The 19,319-nt window shown below is 35.2% G+C and overlaps 1 protein-coding gene across 2 annotated transcripts; it reads right to left on the bottom strand.

Annotated features, from left to right (window-relative positions):
* Window positions 1–2,278: 2,278 nt before the first annotated feature.
* LOC141661474 (GDSL esterase/lipase 5) lies at window positions 2,279–4,739 on the bottom strand. Of its 2 annotated transcripts, XM_074468490.1 has the most exons (6): window positions 4,173–4,739; window positions 3,968–4,107; window positions 3,167–3,397; window positions 2,782–3,055; window positions 2,570–2,661; window positions 2,333–2,471 (listed from the first exon to the last, which is right to left on the bottom strand). In XM_074468490.1, exons 1-6 carry the CDS (start codon window positions 4,465–4,467, stop codon window positions 2,463–2,465), a joined length of 1,041 nt encoding a protein of 346 aa, XP_074324591.1. In that variant the 5' UTR covers window positions 4,468–4,739; the 3' UTR covers window positions 2,333–2,462. The 2 variants fall into 2 exon arrangements, with proteins under 2 accessions (XP_074324590.1, XP_074324591.1); XM_074468489.1 differs by having other exon boundaries at window positions 2,279–2,661.
* Between the last annotated feature and the right edge of the window lie 14,580 nt (window positions 4,740–19,319).

Consider the following 19,319-nt stretch of genomic DNA (forward strand, 5'->3'; position numbering starts at 1 on the left):
AAAGCAAGTTTAACAGTGTGTGCTTGGAGCTCTTTGCTTTTGGTGATAATAACAAGGGGAGATAACAACAGGACAAATGAAGGTACAAACTACCATTAATGAAGAAACAGATCAATACAACATCTTGTACATGGAGGTGGTCTATGGACATTTGACAAGCCTACAACCAAACTTGGAGAGAGAGAAAATAAAGCAAGCATCACAATATCAGGAGCGAATAACGGAATGAAGTTATCCTCAAAAGCTGCCACGTGTCCCCTAACAGGATAAGATTATTTTATGTAAATTAATGAGTACTACTTGTAGTACAATGCAGTATTAATATTATGCTCATCCCATCTTTAGCTGTGCGAAAACAATGAGAGCAAAAACTGATTGTTACATTTTTTCTCTTTGTAAGCTAACTCAAGAACATGTTCTTGAGACGAAGCTAAGAAAAACAACCTTGTTTTCTTAGGAGTTGTAGCAATAATTTCTTTGCATTACATATTTAGAGTAAATTGATTAAAATATCTGCGTCCTTTATGCTTAACGTTGTAACAACTTGTTTATTTTGTTAGTGTTTTCAGTTTTGAGAAAAAAGAACTTGAAAATCTCAAATTAGTCATTCACCCCCTCTGCCTAGCTTTTGGTTTCTTGTTCTCTAAATGGGAGTATCCCTAGACACATCTGTAAACCTTTTTCGCTTTTTGTTTTTTATTTGGTGTTCTAGGCACATTAGCCTTTTGCGGGATTGTTTTAGTTAATTTTATACTCTAGGCACATTGGTCCTTCGAGAAATTGGTTTAGTTTATTTGGTGTTTTAGGCACATTGGCCCTTTGCAGATTGGTTTAGTTTATTTGGTTCTCTAGACACATTATCCATTCGAGGGATTTCTTTAGTTTATTTGGTGCACTAGACACATTGGCACTTCGCGGGATTTGTTTTGTTTATTTGGTGCTCTAGGCACATTGGTTTAGTTTATCCGGTGCTCTGAAAACACTGGCCCTTCGTGAGATTTGATTAGATTTGGATACAATCTGACTTTGGATACAGTTTTTATTTGGTTGGGAAATTGATACAGTTTGTTAACTTGGATTCAGTTATTTGAAATTTATTTGAATTCGTTATTGGGTTTGATTTTAAAGTTGGATATAATTTTGATGGTTGCAAGTTTATTTTAGTTTCAAAATTACTTTGGTTAACATAGATGGTTCTTTTCTCTTGCTGATTAGACTTCTTATAAACTATGATTTCAATCTGGATATACTTGGATTTCGGTTTGGATAAACTTGGATTGCTTTATTCTATCTTTTTTGATGTATCTTTGGAAGATTTCTCTCATGTTATTGCGCTTTAGATTCTCTTCACGGATTTTAGTTTATTTGGTGCTCTAGGCACGTTGGCACTTCGAGAAATTGGTTTTTTATTTTTTTGATACTCTAGAAACACTGACCCTTTGCAGGATTGGTTTAGTTTATTTGGTGCTGTAGGCACATTAGCCCTTCGAGGGTTTGTTTTAGCTTATTTGGTACTCTAGGCACATTGACCCTTCGCGGGATTGTTTTAGTTTATTTGATACTCTAGGCACATTGGTTTAGTTTATATGTTGATCTAGGCATACTGGCCCTTCCCTGAATTTAATTAGATTTAGATATATACAGTTTGAATTTGGGTAGAGTTTTTATTTGGTTGAGAATAAAATAGCGTTTATTGACTTGGATTCAGTTATTTGAAGTTTGTTTGGGTTGGTCATTAGATTTGATTTTAAAGTTGGTTATAATTTTGATGGTTGTATATTTTTTTTAGTTTTAAATTTATTTTGGTTAATGGATAACATGGATGGTTCTTTTCTCTTGCTGATTGGACTTCTTATTAAATATGATTTCGGTTTGAATACACTTATATTTCCGTTGGATATACTTGGATTGCTTTGTTTTTTTCTTATGTTGTTGCGTCTTTTGCTGCGTCTTTTGCGGCGTCTTTTGCTGATTTCTCTTATGTTAATGCGCTTTGGATTCTCTTAGAAGTTTTTGGTTGTTTTGGATTCAGGATTCTATTTTTCAATTCGTTTGGATACTTTCATTTTCTATATGATTGTTTGGTTACGTGGCTCCGTTTTTTGTTTGACAAACTCTCAATTCGCTGTCGTGAGTCTGTGATATATTTTTATTATTATTGAATAATTTTACTGTTACGATATTTTACTTTATTATTATCTGGTTGTTAAGTATATAAACTCCTGTTATATTGTTTAATCGAGAACAAATTCTCAAGCGTTGGTACGTTTTTGTCGATATTCTTTTTTGATGTAATATTAATATCCATAAACTTCAGTATACATTTTTGGCTGCACTAGTTGAATAAGATATATCAGTTACCGTATCTATACATGTGAATTTATTAAAGACAGTGAAATAGAGTCTTCAAATTGTAACTTGTAATTAGTTTGCTGGTGTGGTTCTGTCCTCCTCCAAAATGATTAGTATAGCTAGCAGAAGTCCACATATGAGAAGCCATTTGTTGGTAAAGGGATTGAGTGAAATGATAAGAATCCCAAAAGACATGATCATGGGGATGATTACAAACCTCGTACTCCTCCTCTCCTCTCTTCCCTCCGCAACTGAACCTTCCATTAAGCCACCCGCTCCCACAACATGCAGCTTTCCCTTCCTTAAAACCTATTTTCATACAAAATAGTTGATTATTTACATACATATATTTGTTTGTGTTTGCTTGCCAAAGGATGAAAGGACTAAGGTAAGTATTACAAATGATACTACAGGATATAAGCCGTGTACCGTATCTAACGGGATCCATGATCCTTGCTTGGAGAAAAGTATGAAAATCAAAAAGAGTGTATTTGAAATCAGGGAAAAGCTTCCTCATGCTTGATAGGGATTTGGAGAGTTGTTTATTATGCAACTTGGCGAGCAATGAAACTTCTTCATCTAAACACGATGATTGTCTACTTCCATTAGCAGGTTCTGGTTTAAGTATCCTTAAACCCGGATAACAGCCCAATGGACCCAAGTTTAGAAACCCAAATTTTCTGCCTCCTCTTTTATAAATTTCCTGCATGCTTGCCATAACGTTGCAGAACTAAATATAAAGATATACAGTATAAAAATCTAGCTACTTAATTAATAATTAGGAAGTAATTATGATGATGCCTGTATAACTTACAGTGATAACGGTTGTTAAGTTGCCAATAACAGAAGCAACATATTTGGAGTGGGAAGTAGAGGTAAAAAGAATGGAATTGGTTAAGAAAAGACTGGTATAATCATTAGTTCCGATGCTAAACAAGTAAACAGCCCTTGTCGACCTCTTTTTGGCTTCAACATATCCCAGATTCTTAATCATTCCACTTTCTGCCTTCTTGTAATATTCTAGCTGTTTATCCAGCCCAATTACCTGTTATTTACATTTCCAACAAATTCAGTACTAAATTTATTGTTTCAGTACGTCATGAGGGACGTGTCAAACTTCCTGGGCTCAGAATACTTCAGTATTACACTCTATAATAATATCTACGATCCGAAAAGAGATATTTTTGCTTTCAAAAAGAAGCAAGGAACCAAAAAAAAAAGGCAATGCTTTACCACCGAAGTCATAAATAATCAGTAATTATTAATAATTAAATCAGTCTAGTAGGTAGGCTACTACATACTAGGCTTTTGTTTATGTCAAGTGTTTTGCTCTTCTACCAAACTTATTAGATTCGTATTCCCATTCCCATTCCCCTCCCTCTTGTGTATTATCTTTTCCCACTGTTCTTAGCTCAAACTTTCAGTTTTGTAATGTGTTAAACTGTAAAACAATCCTTTTACACACATGTATATATATTATGAAGTGCGTTAAATTACTTTTTTTAATGTGATCACACTCACAGTGTTGTTATCCTTCTCATGCTCTTTTGATCTTATATAACAATGTGTGTGTGTGCAGTAATGTTGGAGTGTAAGTATGTGCAGACATACGTACATATCCTTGAAAAGTTTCAAGCAGACATCCTGCTCCTGCTGATGCAAAATTCATCCCATAATTATAGGTGTAGAAGTCCCGTTGTCTATTGATTCCTGGTTGCAGAAATGGAGGAAGCAGGGGCAGCTTCGCATATTCACCTACATTAAATATGAAATAATGAGAGAGAGACAGAGAGAGAGAGAGAGAGAGAGAGAGTATGTACCTATGAAATCAGATACCAAACGGCCATCTGAGAAGCGGCCGGTAGGGAAAGGGAGGAAAGAGAGACCATAAGGAGGGAAATTAGCTTGGTCAAGAGTAGAGGTATTGATGTAGTTGTTGTTCCCCGGATCAAAGTATGAATCTCCGAATACAAACATACCTACTGGCTGTTCCGCCTTGAGGCATCTGCTATTACTGCTACTTCTAATGAACAATAATATTAATATCAATGCAAACATCAAGTTGGCGTGTGTAATTAAGCTAATCACCATCACCCTACTGTATCTCATACTCATACTATATGGAGTATAACAACATATTACACACACTTACCCTCCTCTCTCCAGATATAAATTTGATCTAATCTACCCCAACTACATATAATTAGTGGAATCTTTTCTATTTATTTACCTCCTTTTCCTCGCAACTTTAAAGTCAAATCCATACATATCTACAATACTTGCAATTTCTTACTTTGTAAACTGTACTTGCAAAAACGGATATGTACAATTGTACCAAAGTCAAGTCTTCGTGATAGGTTCTCGGCTACTAGATGATTTCACACAGAATAAAATAAGCACCCCATGCCAATCAACCACATGGCCTCAACCATGGATGTTTGTGCCGAAAACTAGAGCATTTATGTGCGCAACATGGGCTTACTACTCGAACATCCTATATTTTGATTTCTACTTGAGCTAATTAGGATACAGTGTCAGGAAAGCAAATGCATAGTTATATTTACTTTTATAGTTATAATATACTATTAAAGGGGACTGATTTTCGGCAAACGGTTACCAAAGACGGTTATGTAACAAACATTTGGATGGTTGATCCAACGGTTGATATTAAAAAAATAAACAAGGGATCGCTGAAATTGTCCGCGATACGGTAAAATTATTAAAATGCCCTCGCCCCACGGACCATGTATAATTTTCGTGGTTGGTGTCGTTTTTTCTTTACCAAATACCTAGCAAACAACTCAGAAACACAGAGTAAATAGAAACACACATAGAGACCGATACAAACACAAAGAGCGAAGAGAGACACGACACGCAACCGCAACAACCGCAAACTGCAACAAATTGAGCCTTGAATCGTTTCATTTTTCCTAATTAAGGTATATAATCGAGCCCCTATTGTTATTTTCTGTTTTATTGAACTGATTTTTTGTATTTTTATTGTTGTTGTAGATATGATTTTTTGTATGAATTATAATATGATTAAATTCAAATTAACGTATGATTTGTAGCATGATTAAATTTGAATTTTTAGATTTTTTACGGTTAATAATTTTGAATTGTTTATTTGATTGGCTGAATTTTTTGATATGAAATTAAATTCGAATTTTTCATTTTTAGTGTAAAATTTGAATTTATAATAAAGAATTTAGGGTTAAATTCAAATTTTGATATGATTAAGAATTTATAATTATGAATTTAGTGTTAAATTCGAATTTGAAAAATAAAATTAAAGTGTGTCTATAATATTTTAGTGCATAATTTTTTAGTGTAATTAATATGTGATTTATGGATGATTTATACAATAAATTGGTAATTGGTAATTAATTCAAATTTTGGTAAATAATTCGAACAAATGAGTGTATAATTACGAATTTTGTTTGCAATATAGATGAAAATTGAAATTAAATTCGAATATATGGGTAGTTAATTAGAATGTATTATGTACGTGGTGATTGTTTTTATTGTGTACGTGGTGCTTAAATTTGGTATTTTAAATCGAAAAATATTGTTCAACGCGTGGTGATTGATGAATTCTGTTTATAATAATTTTGATGATTTCGGGAATATGTTGTCGGGTCTGAACGCGCATAACGTTATTTGGGATAATCGATATCACATTAGTGAGGATGTTTGGGACGGTGCAGGGAGATGAGTTGTAGAGCTATTCTCGGAACAAGTCATTGCACGATTGGAAGTTAAGAAGACCACAGGGGGAATTGTTATACATGCTCGGGTTTGGGATATATGCAGACCCTCATGTTGTCTTGGCTATTGACACTCGTTTGATATCTGCTTTGGTAAAGCGTTGGAGACCGGAGACCAACACTTTCTTCACGAGACAGGGTGATATGATTGTTACATTGGAGGATGTAGGGTTTATTCTCGGGTTGCCAGTTCAGGGGGATGCACTAACTTGTGGGGTGATAGAGAACAAGGCTGCATATTTTGTTAATAACTGGTTTGAGCCTTTGACCGAGGAGGATGTGGAGGAGGCTTTGTATCGGAATAACATCAAGCTAGGGTGGTTGTTTGATAGATATGGTGCACGGAAGCCTGAGAAGAATAATATGTTGGCCACGGTTGTACATACTAAGGCGTATATGCTATTCTTGATGGGTTGTATCCTCTTCTCTGCCAACAACCGGTCTTTTGTTCATGTTCGGTATATGCACCCACTGATTAATATGCGGGAGATTCCTTATTATGGTTGGGGTGCAGCTGTGTTAGCTCATATATACAGGGGTTTGGAGAATGCTGCAAAGAAGGACAGTAAGAGCATTACTTGTTGTACGTGGGTGTTACAGGTTTGGTCTTACGAGAGATTTCCTCGTATTGGCGTGCCTTTATGGTCTCCCGGTCAGGAGGATTATCTGGTTGCTGAGGGATGGGCCTATTCTACTCATCAGGGGGTTTCAAAGAAGCGTAGGAAGACAGGTCCTCACCATAACTTACCGTTCTATAGGGGTGAGTTTGATGGTGTTGCTGGTGATGAGGTGGTTTGGAGGCCATATGCTAGATTCGACGATATTATGGACAGTGAGATGATACAGGCACAGTTAGTTGTGTGTGGTCGAGTTCCCCTTATATGTTATGATGTGGTCGAGTGGCAGCATCCGGACAGGGTGAGCAGACAGTTTGGTGCTAGTCCCCAGATTCCATGAGCGCCAGTTAACATGAGTGGCTATAGGGGGCCTAAGGAGGCCACGTTTGCAGGAGAGGATTGGGTTGTACGATGGTTCATTGATATTGGAAAATGGGCCAGGTTTTGTTCAGATTTGGATGGACTTGTTCATACTTTCCACTCAAATTCAATGAAAATTACAAAATACATAGATTCGAATGAAAATTACAAAATACATAGATTTGAATGAAAATTACATGATCACTAGAATCCACTAAATTTTACGAAATATATTGATTCTAACCAAAAATACCTAGTATGTTAGAAAGACTACCGGATAACCGGTGTTGAGCAACTCCTTGCGTAGTATCCACGAAATATGCAATATGGTAGATAACAAGTACACAACCATCACATATATGCCCTTCCGTAAGTTTCCATGGGTAAGGGTTGGAGTCGTTCCAAATGGTAACGGGAATGGTACTCGAGCCATCGTAGAGACGAAATCTTGCAAAACATATCCCGCGTTTCCTCTTCGTCCCTCCCGTTAGGTGTGAAACCCAACCCATCATATATTCAATGCGCATTTGGTCCATATTACAACCCTAACGAGGCCTCAACTTTACAATATCGGCAATTTGATCACATTTAACAAGCTTACCGCCATTTCAGCCATTTCATCCGGATTTTTTCTATTTTCCATCGGGCGTGTTGTTGCCCAAATTCAAGATCGAAATGAAGTACGAATCCGGATGAGAGTTCACCAAGGTCCACGGTTTACTACCCCCATCCAATTACATGCCTCGATCCAATTTTTAGCCCTGTAAGCCTCCTCATCGGGAGGGTACAGGTCCGTTTCCTCTTCCTCCACATGGGGCAGCTCATCATTGTCCACAAGGGGCATCAACTCACCACATGCATCTTCCATCTCACTAAAGGTTGGTGAGACCACAACTTCCTCATCATTATCCTCATACAACGAGTCGCTTGGTTGGGAGTCTGAGAATGTGTTGCTAACGTGGGAAACTGAATCACAACTATGATTTGAGTTGTTGTCACCACTATACTCGCTAGTCATGTAACCTATCACAATTAAACACAATTATATGACAATAATTGGCAATTATATAACAATAAAACATAACAAAAAAGAAAGCAATGTTAAATACTAAAAATTCAAATTCATTAAAAGATTACAACATTCCGTTACAAATACTACACTACTAATTATATTCCAATTCTTGAGCATTTTTAAGATCTTCTAGTCTACTAGCACACTTTCCTTTATCATGGCTTTCCCTTTGACAATAGGTGCACTTCTTGGAGGCTTCTCCTTTTTACCAATCGATTCTATGGGACTTTTGAAACGAACGTCATTTTTCCTCCCTTTAGTTTGATAGGGTCAAGAATTGGTTCTTCATGAGCACTTGTATTTGGAGCATGTGAATTGCTTTCGTAATAATTAATTCCATCAATGCTCATTCTTTCAAGAATTGGTATTTCTCGATTTATCACTCCAACGGCATAATCATACCGTTCCTTGGATGCAATGCTACTTTGATAAAAAAACATGGTAACATTGTAATGCTATTAAATCGATCGGTTGAGGTCATCTCATGATTTTGTCCAACATCCAAATCGTAAGGCAACACACCATTAACTCTATTGGCATGCATTGTCCACCTCGAGTTTATGAAATACGGGGGAATTTCCGAAACCCGTTTCTTAGTGAAGACCGCCAATAGGTGTCTACAAGGTAGCCCCGAATGTTCAAACATTCTACATATACATATTTCCAAAAAGCTTGCTTTCTCGAATGTAACAAAATAAACATTTCTTCTCGTAGGCTCGGACATGGGCCTATAACAACTATAGTAAGTATATACATCCCCTCGTCTCTCTCCATCTGCACAAGCTCGTCGGTTTTTTTCAACAAAATATTTTGAAGACTCAACCAATTCATCTTGAAATTTTCTAAACATTTTCTTGGTGTAAATACAAGAAGCATGATACTCCAATGTGGTATACATTTTCATGGGATGTTTTAGATTAATCGTAACATAATATTCTTCCTTCTCCCTCATGAATTGCCTTTCCAATGCTTTTTGGGCATTTTCAATGAATTCCATCAAACCCGTTGCCGAACTCACAAAATTATCAAAGAAAGAATTCATCCCCTCACTCCTCAATGTACTATTTTGAAACGCCAAAAATGTGTTTCTAGTTATGCAATAATCCACTTGTGCTTCAACTCATATAACTCATTTAACCATTTATACTCTTGCAAGTGATACTTTTCCACAAATGATCCCCATCTAGCCTCAAAAATATCTTTGGTAAGAGATTTATAAATACAATGGTTGAAGTCCGTCTTGAATTCCGGAAAAGCCGAAAAATAATGAGCTAATTGTTTGAGAAATTTTTGACTTATGTGCCAAGAACACAATAAATGAGTAGTTTTCGGGAGTACATCCATAATAGCGCTTACCATGGCTTGATCCTGATCCGTGATTATAGTCATAGGAGGCTTATTCCCCACACCTTCAAGCCAAGTATGAAGAATCCACTGAAAAGTCGACGCGTGTTCATCCCGCATCAATGTAAACCCAAAAATCACCGATTGATAATGATGATTGACTCTGGTAATGGGACAAATGGCATTACATATCTATTTGTCCGATAAGTGGTATCAAAAGGCACAACATCGCCAAAATTTTGGTAGGCCATTAAACATCTCGGATCAATCCACTTCAAACGATTCTCTTCATCAACTTCGGTTCTAATAAAATATTTAGAACCACTTTCTTCATTCAACCTATGCAACAAGTCCAACCCCTCTTGAGCATCACTAATATCAAACTTTTTCTTCCTCTCGTCTCTTATCATATTCCTAACATGTTGAACATTGAAACCAACATTATCATTACCTCCATGAATGTTACCAATCACATTCATCACTTGACAATTACGAACCCCCGAATCATAAAGAGTTTTAATCAAACTACGGGTAACGGTGTTGACATGTCTTTCGCGTTGTACCAAATTCATCTTACTAGGGAAAACAAGACCGTGGTTGTGTACCAACTCAAGGCTAGTTACCTCCCAAAGACGTTTGTTTATAATTGACATACATCCTCACCTTGCACTCACTTTTAGGAAAAACCTCTCTACGCCGTTTATTTTTACTACTCTCGGCGACGACACTTTTTCCATAAAGCCTATAAACATATAAACGACCATATATCTCGTTGTCTTTATTACGATGGCTCGCTTGAATTTTAATATCAAATCCATTTCTTAAATCATAAGCCCTAAAAAAATGACCGGCCTCATCCACACTTTAAAAAATTGATTCAAATATGGAACTCCTCCCCCATCAACATTTTCATATATATTTGCATCCTCTACATTATCATCTTCATCCTCACCCTCGACATTATCATTAACATTTTCAAGCTCATTTTTAAGCTCATTTTCATCTTCAACATCAACCAAATCGTCATCTAAATTAATAAATTTCTCATTTTTATCTACAAACTCATCATCTTCAATAAATACAGGGGTTTTAGGTTCTTCACTAGTATTTAAATCATCAAGATGTAAAATATGATCAATACCCCTTTTTCATTTTTACTTTTATGACGAAACATACGAGCAAATAAATTATCCGCCAAATAATTTTTGGGCCTCGGGTTAAGTCAAAATAATAAATACTACATCCGGCTATAAAATTATAATATTGAACTTGAATAAACAAAATAATATATATTATTATTTTAGGAAAAATATATTATACAATTGATCAAAAGACGCACAAAATTAAAATTAAAATATGATTCAACTAACTAAAAAAATAACATATAATAATTATGCGGACAAAAATAAAATTATCTTATAGATCTGGACTTAAAAAAATTAAAAATAATAAGTTGTATTTTATCGATGTAATGGGCCTCGGGCTAAAATAAAATAATATAAACCACCGATTCATGATAAATCAAATTAATGTCAGACTAAGCATAATCCGTATCATATAGATCTGTATCGTTCAATTAGTAATATTTTCTTTTTCAAATAGCTCTTATAGGTAATCGATTAAGTAATAACTAGCTAAAATAATTTATTTTTAAGGTCCTCAAATAGCTCTTATAGTTAATCGATTAAGTAATAACTAGCTAAAATAATTTCTTTTTAAGGTCCTGGGAGACATTGTATTTTACTCTGAATAAAATAATAAAAAAAACATTTTTTCCCGAGTACCGAGACTATTACTTTCAAGGGTTTGTCTAGCATGTGCTATGGGCACATGCTTGTAGGATTTTATCTATCACGGAAGCATGGTAAAACAATTTTACACATATAAAATCCATATAATGGTGCTCCTCAAGTGTGAAGCACTCCATCGGTATCCACCAGGAAAATGATATAATGAAGGAGGAGGAGGTGGAGAGAATTAGGCTTTTGTAAATCTTTTGGGTTGAGGCAAAAATAGGGTTTATAATGGTATATTTATATGCCAAATTTTCAGCTGAAAATTTCCCATAAAATATTATTATTATTAACCCTTTATTATTTTCACTAATAATTAAAACACCTTTTAATTATTAATTCTTTTTCTAAACACTTTAGAAATAATTCTCTCTCTTGATTTAATTTCCAAAAATTAAATTCTTAATTAATAATATTAAGAACTTTTTTTAATTAATTTATAATCAATTAAATCTCATTTAATCAATTATTAAATTTTCCAATTAATTATTTATTTCATAAATAAATAATTATCAGTCATTATTAATTAATTCCTCCACCATTAAATCATTCACTTTTATGGTGTGACCCTGTAGGTTCAATATTAAGCCGGTAGTAGAAATAAATAATAATAAAACTATTTTATCAATATTTATATAAATTCTCTAATTCATTAAATATGATTAATTAATTAATCATATTTATCCTACATCGTGAGGGATACTTCTCAGCATATCGCGACTATCCGGATAATACGAATTCACTGCTTAGAATACCAAGAACCTATTCAGTGAATAGTTACCGTACAATTAATTCTTTCTACCATGCAATGTCATGATTAAATACAAGGCATGAAACTTGTGTCAAGCCTATCTTATTTAATCACTTGCTTTCCCATTCACTATGCTTAGTTCTATTTAATGTAAATTAGAAACTCCTTTCTAATTTCATTCACTCTGGCCAGAGTTTCCAGAACTAGCATAAGTGGATCAGCATTGAACATTCTCTTCCTTCACTGGAAGGGGTAGATCCTTTATTGATCATACACTATCTTCGTATACAAATTCATATACCCAGTAGAGCCCTTATAATTGTCCCTGAAGACTAAGAACTAAACCAAAGCATAGTTCAGTGTACACAAGATTACTATGATGACCTCAAATCTAAGGATACTTGTACAACTATTATTATGTGAACAACTGCTGACACGTGAGTGAACTCCATCAATTATTCAGCTGTGCGAGTCATGTTCAGTGAACTTATTCTATAATAAGCACCTACATACTAGCTATAGTGTCACCACACAAATGTCTATGAGAACAGACATCCTTCATAATGAAGCAAGCATAGTATGTACCGATCTTTACGGATTATTAATTACCAGTTAGTAATCCTACGACCAGGAACTATTTAAGTTTAGAGTTATCATCTTTTAGGTCTCATTATTATGATCTCATCACAAACCATAAAAAGCTTTACTCTAAACTGTGGTATATCTTATTCAAACACTTAAAATAGATAGAGCCCATAATAAAAATAAAACAAGTCTTTTATTAATATCAATGAAATCAAAATAGACTACATAAAAGTTTTTCCTAAATCCTCATACATGATTGGACTTAGGACATATCTCTTTCAATCTCCCACTTGTACTAAAGCCAATCACTCTGGTATCTAATACCCATCCTATCTTTATGACGATCAAAGTGAATTTGAGAAAGTGGCTTTGTTAAATGTCTGCTATGTTGTTATGTGTGTCAACTCTCTCGACGTTGACATCTCCTCTTTCAACAATCTCCCTAATCAGATGAAAACGCCGTAGGACATGTTTGGAACTTTTATGAGACCTAGGTTCCTTGGCTTGTGCTATTGCTGCGTTGTTATCACAATACAACACAATAGGCTCTTCAATGCTAGGAACAACTCCCAACTCAGAAACAAATTTCCTCATCCAAACGACTTCTTTTGCAGCCTCACTTGCAGCTATATATTCTGCTTCCGTTGTGGAGTCAGCCGTTGTAGACTGTTTGGAACTCTTCCAACTAATCGCACCACCATTCAGAGTAAACACGTACCCTGACATGGATTTGCTATCACTTTCTGATTGAAAACTAGAGTCAGTATAACCCTCTATTTTCAACTCAGATTCACCACCAAAAACAAGAAAATGTCCTGAGTCCTTCGCAAGTACTTAAGGATGTTTTTCACTGCTTTCCAGTGGTCTTCACCTGGATTGGATTGATATCTGCTCGTCACACTAATTGAATATGCAACATTAGGCCTTGTACATAACATCGCGTACATGATAGATCCTATTGTTGAAGCATAAGGAATCTTACTCATACGCTCTCTTTCCTCAGGTGTCTTTGGAGACATTTTTTCGGAAAGGGACACTCCATGGCTCATCGGTATGAGACCTATTTTGGAGTTTTCCATGCTAAACCTTTTAAGTACTTTCTGGATGTATGTACCCTGGGTAAGACCTATCATTCTTCTAGATCTATCTCTATAGATCTTCATACCGAGAATGTAGGATGCTTCTCCCAAGTCCTTCATGGTGAAGTTCTTTGATAGCCATATTTTGACTGATTGCAGCATCGGTATATCATTTCCTATAAGAAGTATGTCATCTACATACAATACAAGAAATGTTACCGCGCTCCCACTAACCTTCTTGTAGACATATGGTTCATCTATGTTTTTGATAAAACCAAACTCTTTGATTGTCTCATCAAAACGGATGTTCCATCTACGAGAAGCTTGACTTAAACCATATATGGTTCGCAGCAGCTTACACACTAGGTGTTCATTTCCCTTGGAAAGAAAACCCTCTGGCTGTGTCATATACACTTCCTCCTCAAGTTCCCCATTGAGGAAGGCCGTTTTCACGTCCATTTATCAGATCTCATAGTCGTAGTAAGCAGCAATCGCAAGCAAAATCCGAATTGATTTTAACAGGGCTACAGGCGAAAAACTTTCATCAAAGTCAATCCCTTGTCTTTGTTTGAATCCTTTTGCCACGAGCCTGGCCTTATAGGTCTCCACCTGGCCATCTGCTCCAATCTTTCTTTTGTATACCCACTTGTACCCAATAGGCTTAACACCTTTAGGCGCCTCAACCAGAGTCCATACTTGGTTGGTATACATAGATTTCATTTCAGATTTCATGGCACTATATCATTTCTCTGAGTCAACACTACTCATAGCCTCATTATAGGTCACAGGGTCGTCATCCTCAATGATTGACAACCCATTACCATTCTCAATGACAAGGCCATAATACCTCTCAGGTTGGCGAGACACTCTCCCTGTCCTATGAATGGGTTGTTCCACAGAAGGTTGTTCAGTCTGAACAGATGTTTCCACTTGATCCGTAGTAGTTTGTGCTTCTTGAACTTCATCAAGTTCAATTTTGCTCCCACTGTTTCCTTCAAGGATAAACTGCTTTTCCAAGAAGGTAGCATGTCTGGAGACAAACACCCGATGATCGGTGTAAAAGTAATACCTTAAAGTCTCTTTAGGATATCCCACAAAATTACATTTTACAGATCGAGATTCCAGCTTATCTGGGTCAACTTTCTTGACATAAGCTGGACATCCCCAAATCTTAACGTGTTTAAGACTCGGTTTCCTTTCTTTCCATATCTCATATGGAGTTTGAGGAACAGATTTGGAAGGCACCTTATTCAGTAAATATGCTGAGGTTTCCAATGCATAACCCCACAAGAATACTGGAAGATTCGCATAGCTCATCATGGACTGAACCATGTCTAACAAAGTTCGATTTCTCCTTTCAGATACCCCATTCAACTGTGGAGTATATGAAGAAGTCCACTGGGAGACTATACCATTTACTTTGAGATAAGCTAGAAACTCTCCATTCAAGTATTCACCACCTCGATCTGATCGAAGAGTTATAATACTATGTTTGGTTTGTTTCTCCACTTCATACTTAATTCTTTGAACTTTTCAAAGGCTTCAGACTTGTGTTTCATCAAATACACATATCCGAACCTAGATCGATCATCTATGAAAGCAATGAAGTATGAAAATCCACCCATGGCTTGCGTAGACATTGGTCCACATACATCTGTGTGTACCAATCCTAGCAAATCTGCAGCCCTCTCTCCATGTCCCTTAAATGGAGATTTGGTCATTTTACCCAATAGACAAGACTCGCATGTAGGATATGATTCAAAATCAAAGGGGTCAAGTAACCCTTCCTTATGCAATGTCCGCAGTCTATTTTCACTAATATGACCAAGTCCGCAGTGCCACAAGAAAGTGAGATTTTCAACATCCCTTTTTCTTTTATTAGTATGTTCAATTTGTAGTAAATTATGCTCTACGTCACATACATACAGACCATTGTTTAAAATACCACTTCCATAAAGAACGTTATCTCTAAGAATTGAACATTTATTATTCTGAATAACAAACAAAAATCCAGCCAAGTCTAACATGGAATAGAAATAATATTCCTCACAATCGAGGAAACAAAATAACAATTATTTAGAACAATAGTCTTGCCCGTAGGCATATGTAAATGAAATGATCCTACAACTTCAGCAGCAACTCTTGCTCCATTTCCCATCCGTAGAATCACCTCCTCTTCTTCAAGAGTCCTACTTCTCCTTAGTCCCTGCAACGAATTGCAAATATGAGAACCACAGGCGGTATCTAATACCCAAGTAGAAATTTGACTTAGTGACATATTAACTTCGATCATGAACATACCTGAATCAGAAGCGGTAGTCTCACTACCCTTCATCTTCTTCAATTCTGCAAGGTAAACCTTGCAGTTCCTCTTCCAGTGCCCCAACTTGTTACAGTGAAAACATACAGCTAAATTAGGACCAGTTAACTTGTGAGCATCTAGTATGCTCCGGAGTGATAGTGCAGAAGACATGACGAATATAGTAAATCTGTAAATGATAAACACATAACAACACTTAGCAAATATTCAATTTCATTTCAAAATACTATATGAATCGGGTCTTTATTCATAAGTGTCTCCCACTAGTTTATCTAATTTATTCAATCTCCTAAGTGAAAATTAAGCATTCATAATGCTAGTGGGAATAAGGATCCTACATTCCATCACACAACCTCGGCTGTAGCACGAAACGTCATGTGATGTTCAATAGGCAGACAACTCTTGTCAATTACATCTTATGTTATTCCCTAATATAACTTTAGCCTCTTGAATAATTGAGTCACGGTTGTGGCACGACAAACTCAATATTCTAAGTCAAGTCTAACCCAACATTTCGTACAATTGAATCAGTCTCCAACGGCTCACGGCTGTAGCACGTACCGACCTTTAGATTCTAATTCAATGTACACATCTCTATGTAATAGACAAGTATTTCTTATTTCGAAATCAAAGCCCTCGGCTGTGGCATGAAACAACAATGATTTAAAAATAAGAACCACTTTCTATCATGTTGGAAGGCTATGACCGACACAAGCCCATTGTGTCATTGGCCAATTACTACTTGATATTATTTAATTTTAGAGGGATTATTTTACGTTAGAATCATAATCATATTATAAAGAGATTTTTCCTTTTAAATTAAATATTTCAAATCAATAATCGATAATCATATGATTTCCAGATCGGGTGGAGCATTGTCAAGAGGCGTCACTTAATAACCCTTTCTTACAGATAGAAATCTGTTGTTGACAGAAATCATCCTTTCTCTCAATATTGAAAATTCATATTCAATTACGTGTTTCAAAAATACAAGAATCTCATGATCGTATTCATAATATTTATATTAAGGCAAGAAACAATTCTTATTCTAGATTTTCTAGAGCACGCCTTATATTGATTTAAGTTCACCTAAATCTATCATCGCATGGTAAACATAGGCATATATCTCATATATATAAATAAATAAACAAGGAAGCATGCAAGGTCACACGTTGATATAATGATGTACTAATTTATTATAGCATTTAAAAGCAATTAAAACAATTAAAACATACTTTAAAATACTATCGGAAATATAAACAGTTCAAAACTATTATATAAAAAATATTTGACAACTCCATTAGATCCGTCTCGAAAAAACGAATCCAACGATATATTGTACGCCCAAAACGGAGTTACGAAACTCCCAGAAAACAAATTTAAAAATAACAGATGGGCTGTAACGCATTACAGGAACGCGTTACAAGCTCTGTAACGCATTCCGGTAATGTGTTAAACCCTTTTAAGCCATTAAAAGGTGTAATGCATTCCGTGAATGCGCCACAGGGTGTAACGCATTCCCGGAATGCGCGGCACCCTTTCTCCTGCGTCCTTGCACCTGTTAGCTTCCTATTATTTTATTTTTTATTATTAAAACAACAATCGCCGCCGCCTGTCTACATCGAACGACGTGCAAACCCACATCAACAGTACAGCAGACGTTTACTATGCAGCAGTGCCACAACAGCAGGTAATTAACTTTAACAAATATATATATATATATATATACTATAATTACGAATTTAATTAAAACAACTTCAAAAATTTATAACAATTAATCCATACATCATAAAATTCTGAAAAAAATACTCAGACGATCTACAACACTTGTAGAACCCATATCTACAGTCAAAATAATACTGAGAAATGATTTCTAATCATTCATAATTAATCCATGATATAACTTGTAAAAATCATAATTAATTCATACAAGCACATAAAATTCTGAAATTTTTACCACAGATCTATATGCAGACAACCTATACTCTAATACCATTGTAGGATTTTATCTATCACGAAAGCATGGTAAGAAAATTTCACATATAAAATCCATATAATATGCATACAGATCGTAAATAAAATCGAGGGATCGATTTCTAACCTTTAAAAGCGATCCAAGAACAACGAGCGGAGATCCTTAGCAACTGCTCCTCAAGTGTGAAGCACTCCACCGGTATCCACCAAGAAAATGATATAATGAAGGAGGAGGAGGTGGAGAGAATTAGGCTTTTGTAAATCTTTTGGGTTGAGGCAAAAATAGGGTTTATAATGGTATATTTATAGGCAAAATTTGCAGCTGAAAATTTCCCATAAAATATTATTATTATTAACCCTTTATTATTCTCACTAATAATTAAAACACCTTTTAATTATTAATCCAACGAGAGGAGGTCAATCTTAAGTGTTGGAAATTGCATCCAATTTCCAAAAAAAATCCCAATTGTTTCGCTCTTTTTCTAAACACTTTAGAAATAATTCTCTCTCTTGATTTAATTTCCAAAAATTAAATTCTTAATTAATAATATTAAGAACTTTTCTTAATTAATTTATAATCAATTAAATCTCATTTAATCAATCATTAAATTTGCCAATTAATTATTCATTTCATTTCATAAATAATTATCAGTCATTATTAATTAATTCCTCCACCATTAAATCATTCTCTTTTATGGTGTGACCCTGTAGGTTCAATATGAAGTCGGTAGTGGAAATAAATAATAATAAAACTATTTTATCATTATTTATATAAATTCTCTAATTCATTAAATATGATTAATTAATTAATCATATTTATTCTACATCATGGGGGATACTTCTCAGCATATCGCGACTATCCGGATAATACGAATTCACTGCTTAGAATACCAAGAACCTATTCAGTGAATAGTTACCGTACAATTAATTCCTTCTAACCTGTAATGTCACGATTAAATACAAGGCATGGAACTTGTGTCAAGCCTATCTTATTTAATCACTTGCTTTCCCATTCACTATGCTTAGTTCTATTTAATGTAAATTAGAAACTCCTTTCTAATTTCATTCACTCTGGCCAGAGATTCCAGAACTAGCATAAGTGGATCAGCATTGAACATTCTCTTCCTTCACTGGAAGGGGTAGATCATTTATTGATCATACACTATCTTCGTATACAAATTCCTATACTCAGTAGAGCTCTTATAATTGTCCCTGGAGACTAAGAACTAAACCAAAGGATAGTTCAGTGTATACAAGATTACTATGATGACCTCAAGTCTAAGGATACTTGTACAACTATTATTA

The sequence above is a fragment of the Apium graveolens genome, chromosome 5 (genome assembly GCF_009905375.1).
Source record: "Apium graveolens cultivar Ventura chromosome 5, ASM990537v1, whole genome shotgun sequence".
Taxonomy (NCBI): domain Eukaryota; kingdom Viridiplantae; phylum Streptophyta; class Magnoliopsida; order Apiales; family Apiaceae; genus Apium; species Apium graveolens.

What these genes read in the sequence shown, in the direction of transcription:
- LOC141661474 (XM_074468489.1), bottom strand. Translation starts at nt 4,467, where the DNA reads ATGAGTATGAGATACAGTAGGGTGATGGTGATTAGCTTAATTACACAC. An exon ending in ACTTAACAACCGTTATCACT is followed by an intron (nt 3,056 to 3,166) that starts GTAAGTTATACA and finishes GCAAGCATGCAG; the next exon opens with GAAATTTATAAAAGAGGAGG. An exon ending in CATGGATCCCGTTAGATACG is followed by an intron (nt 2,662 to 2,781) that starts GTACACGGCTTA and finishes GTATGAAAATAG; the next exon opens with GTTTTAAGGAAGGGAAAGCT.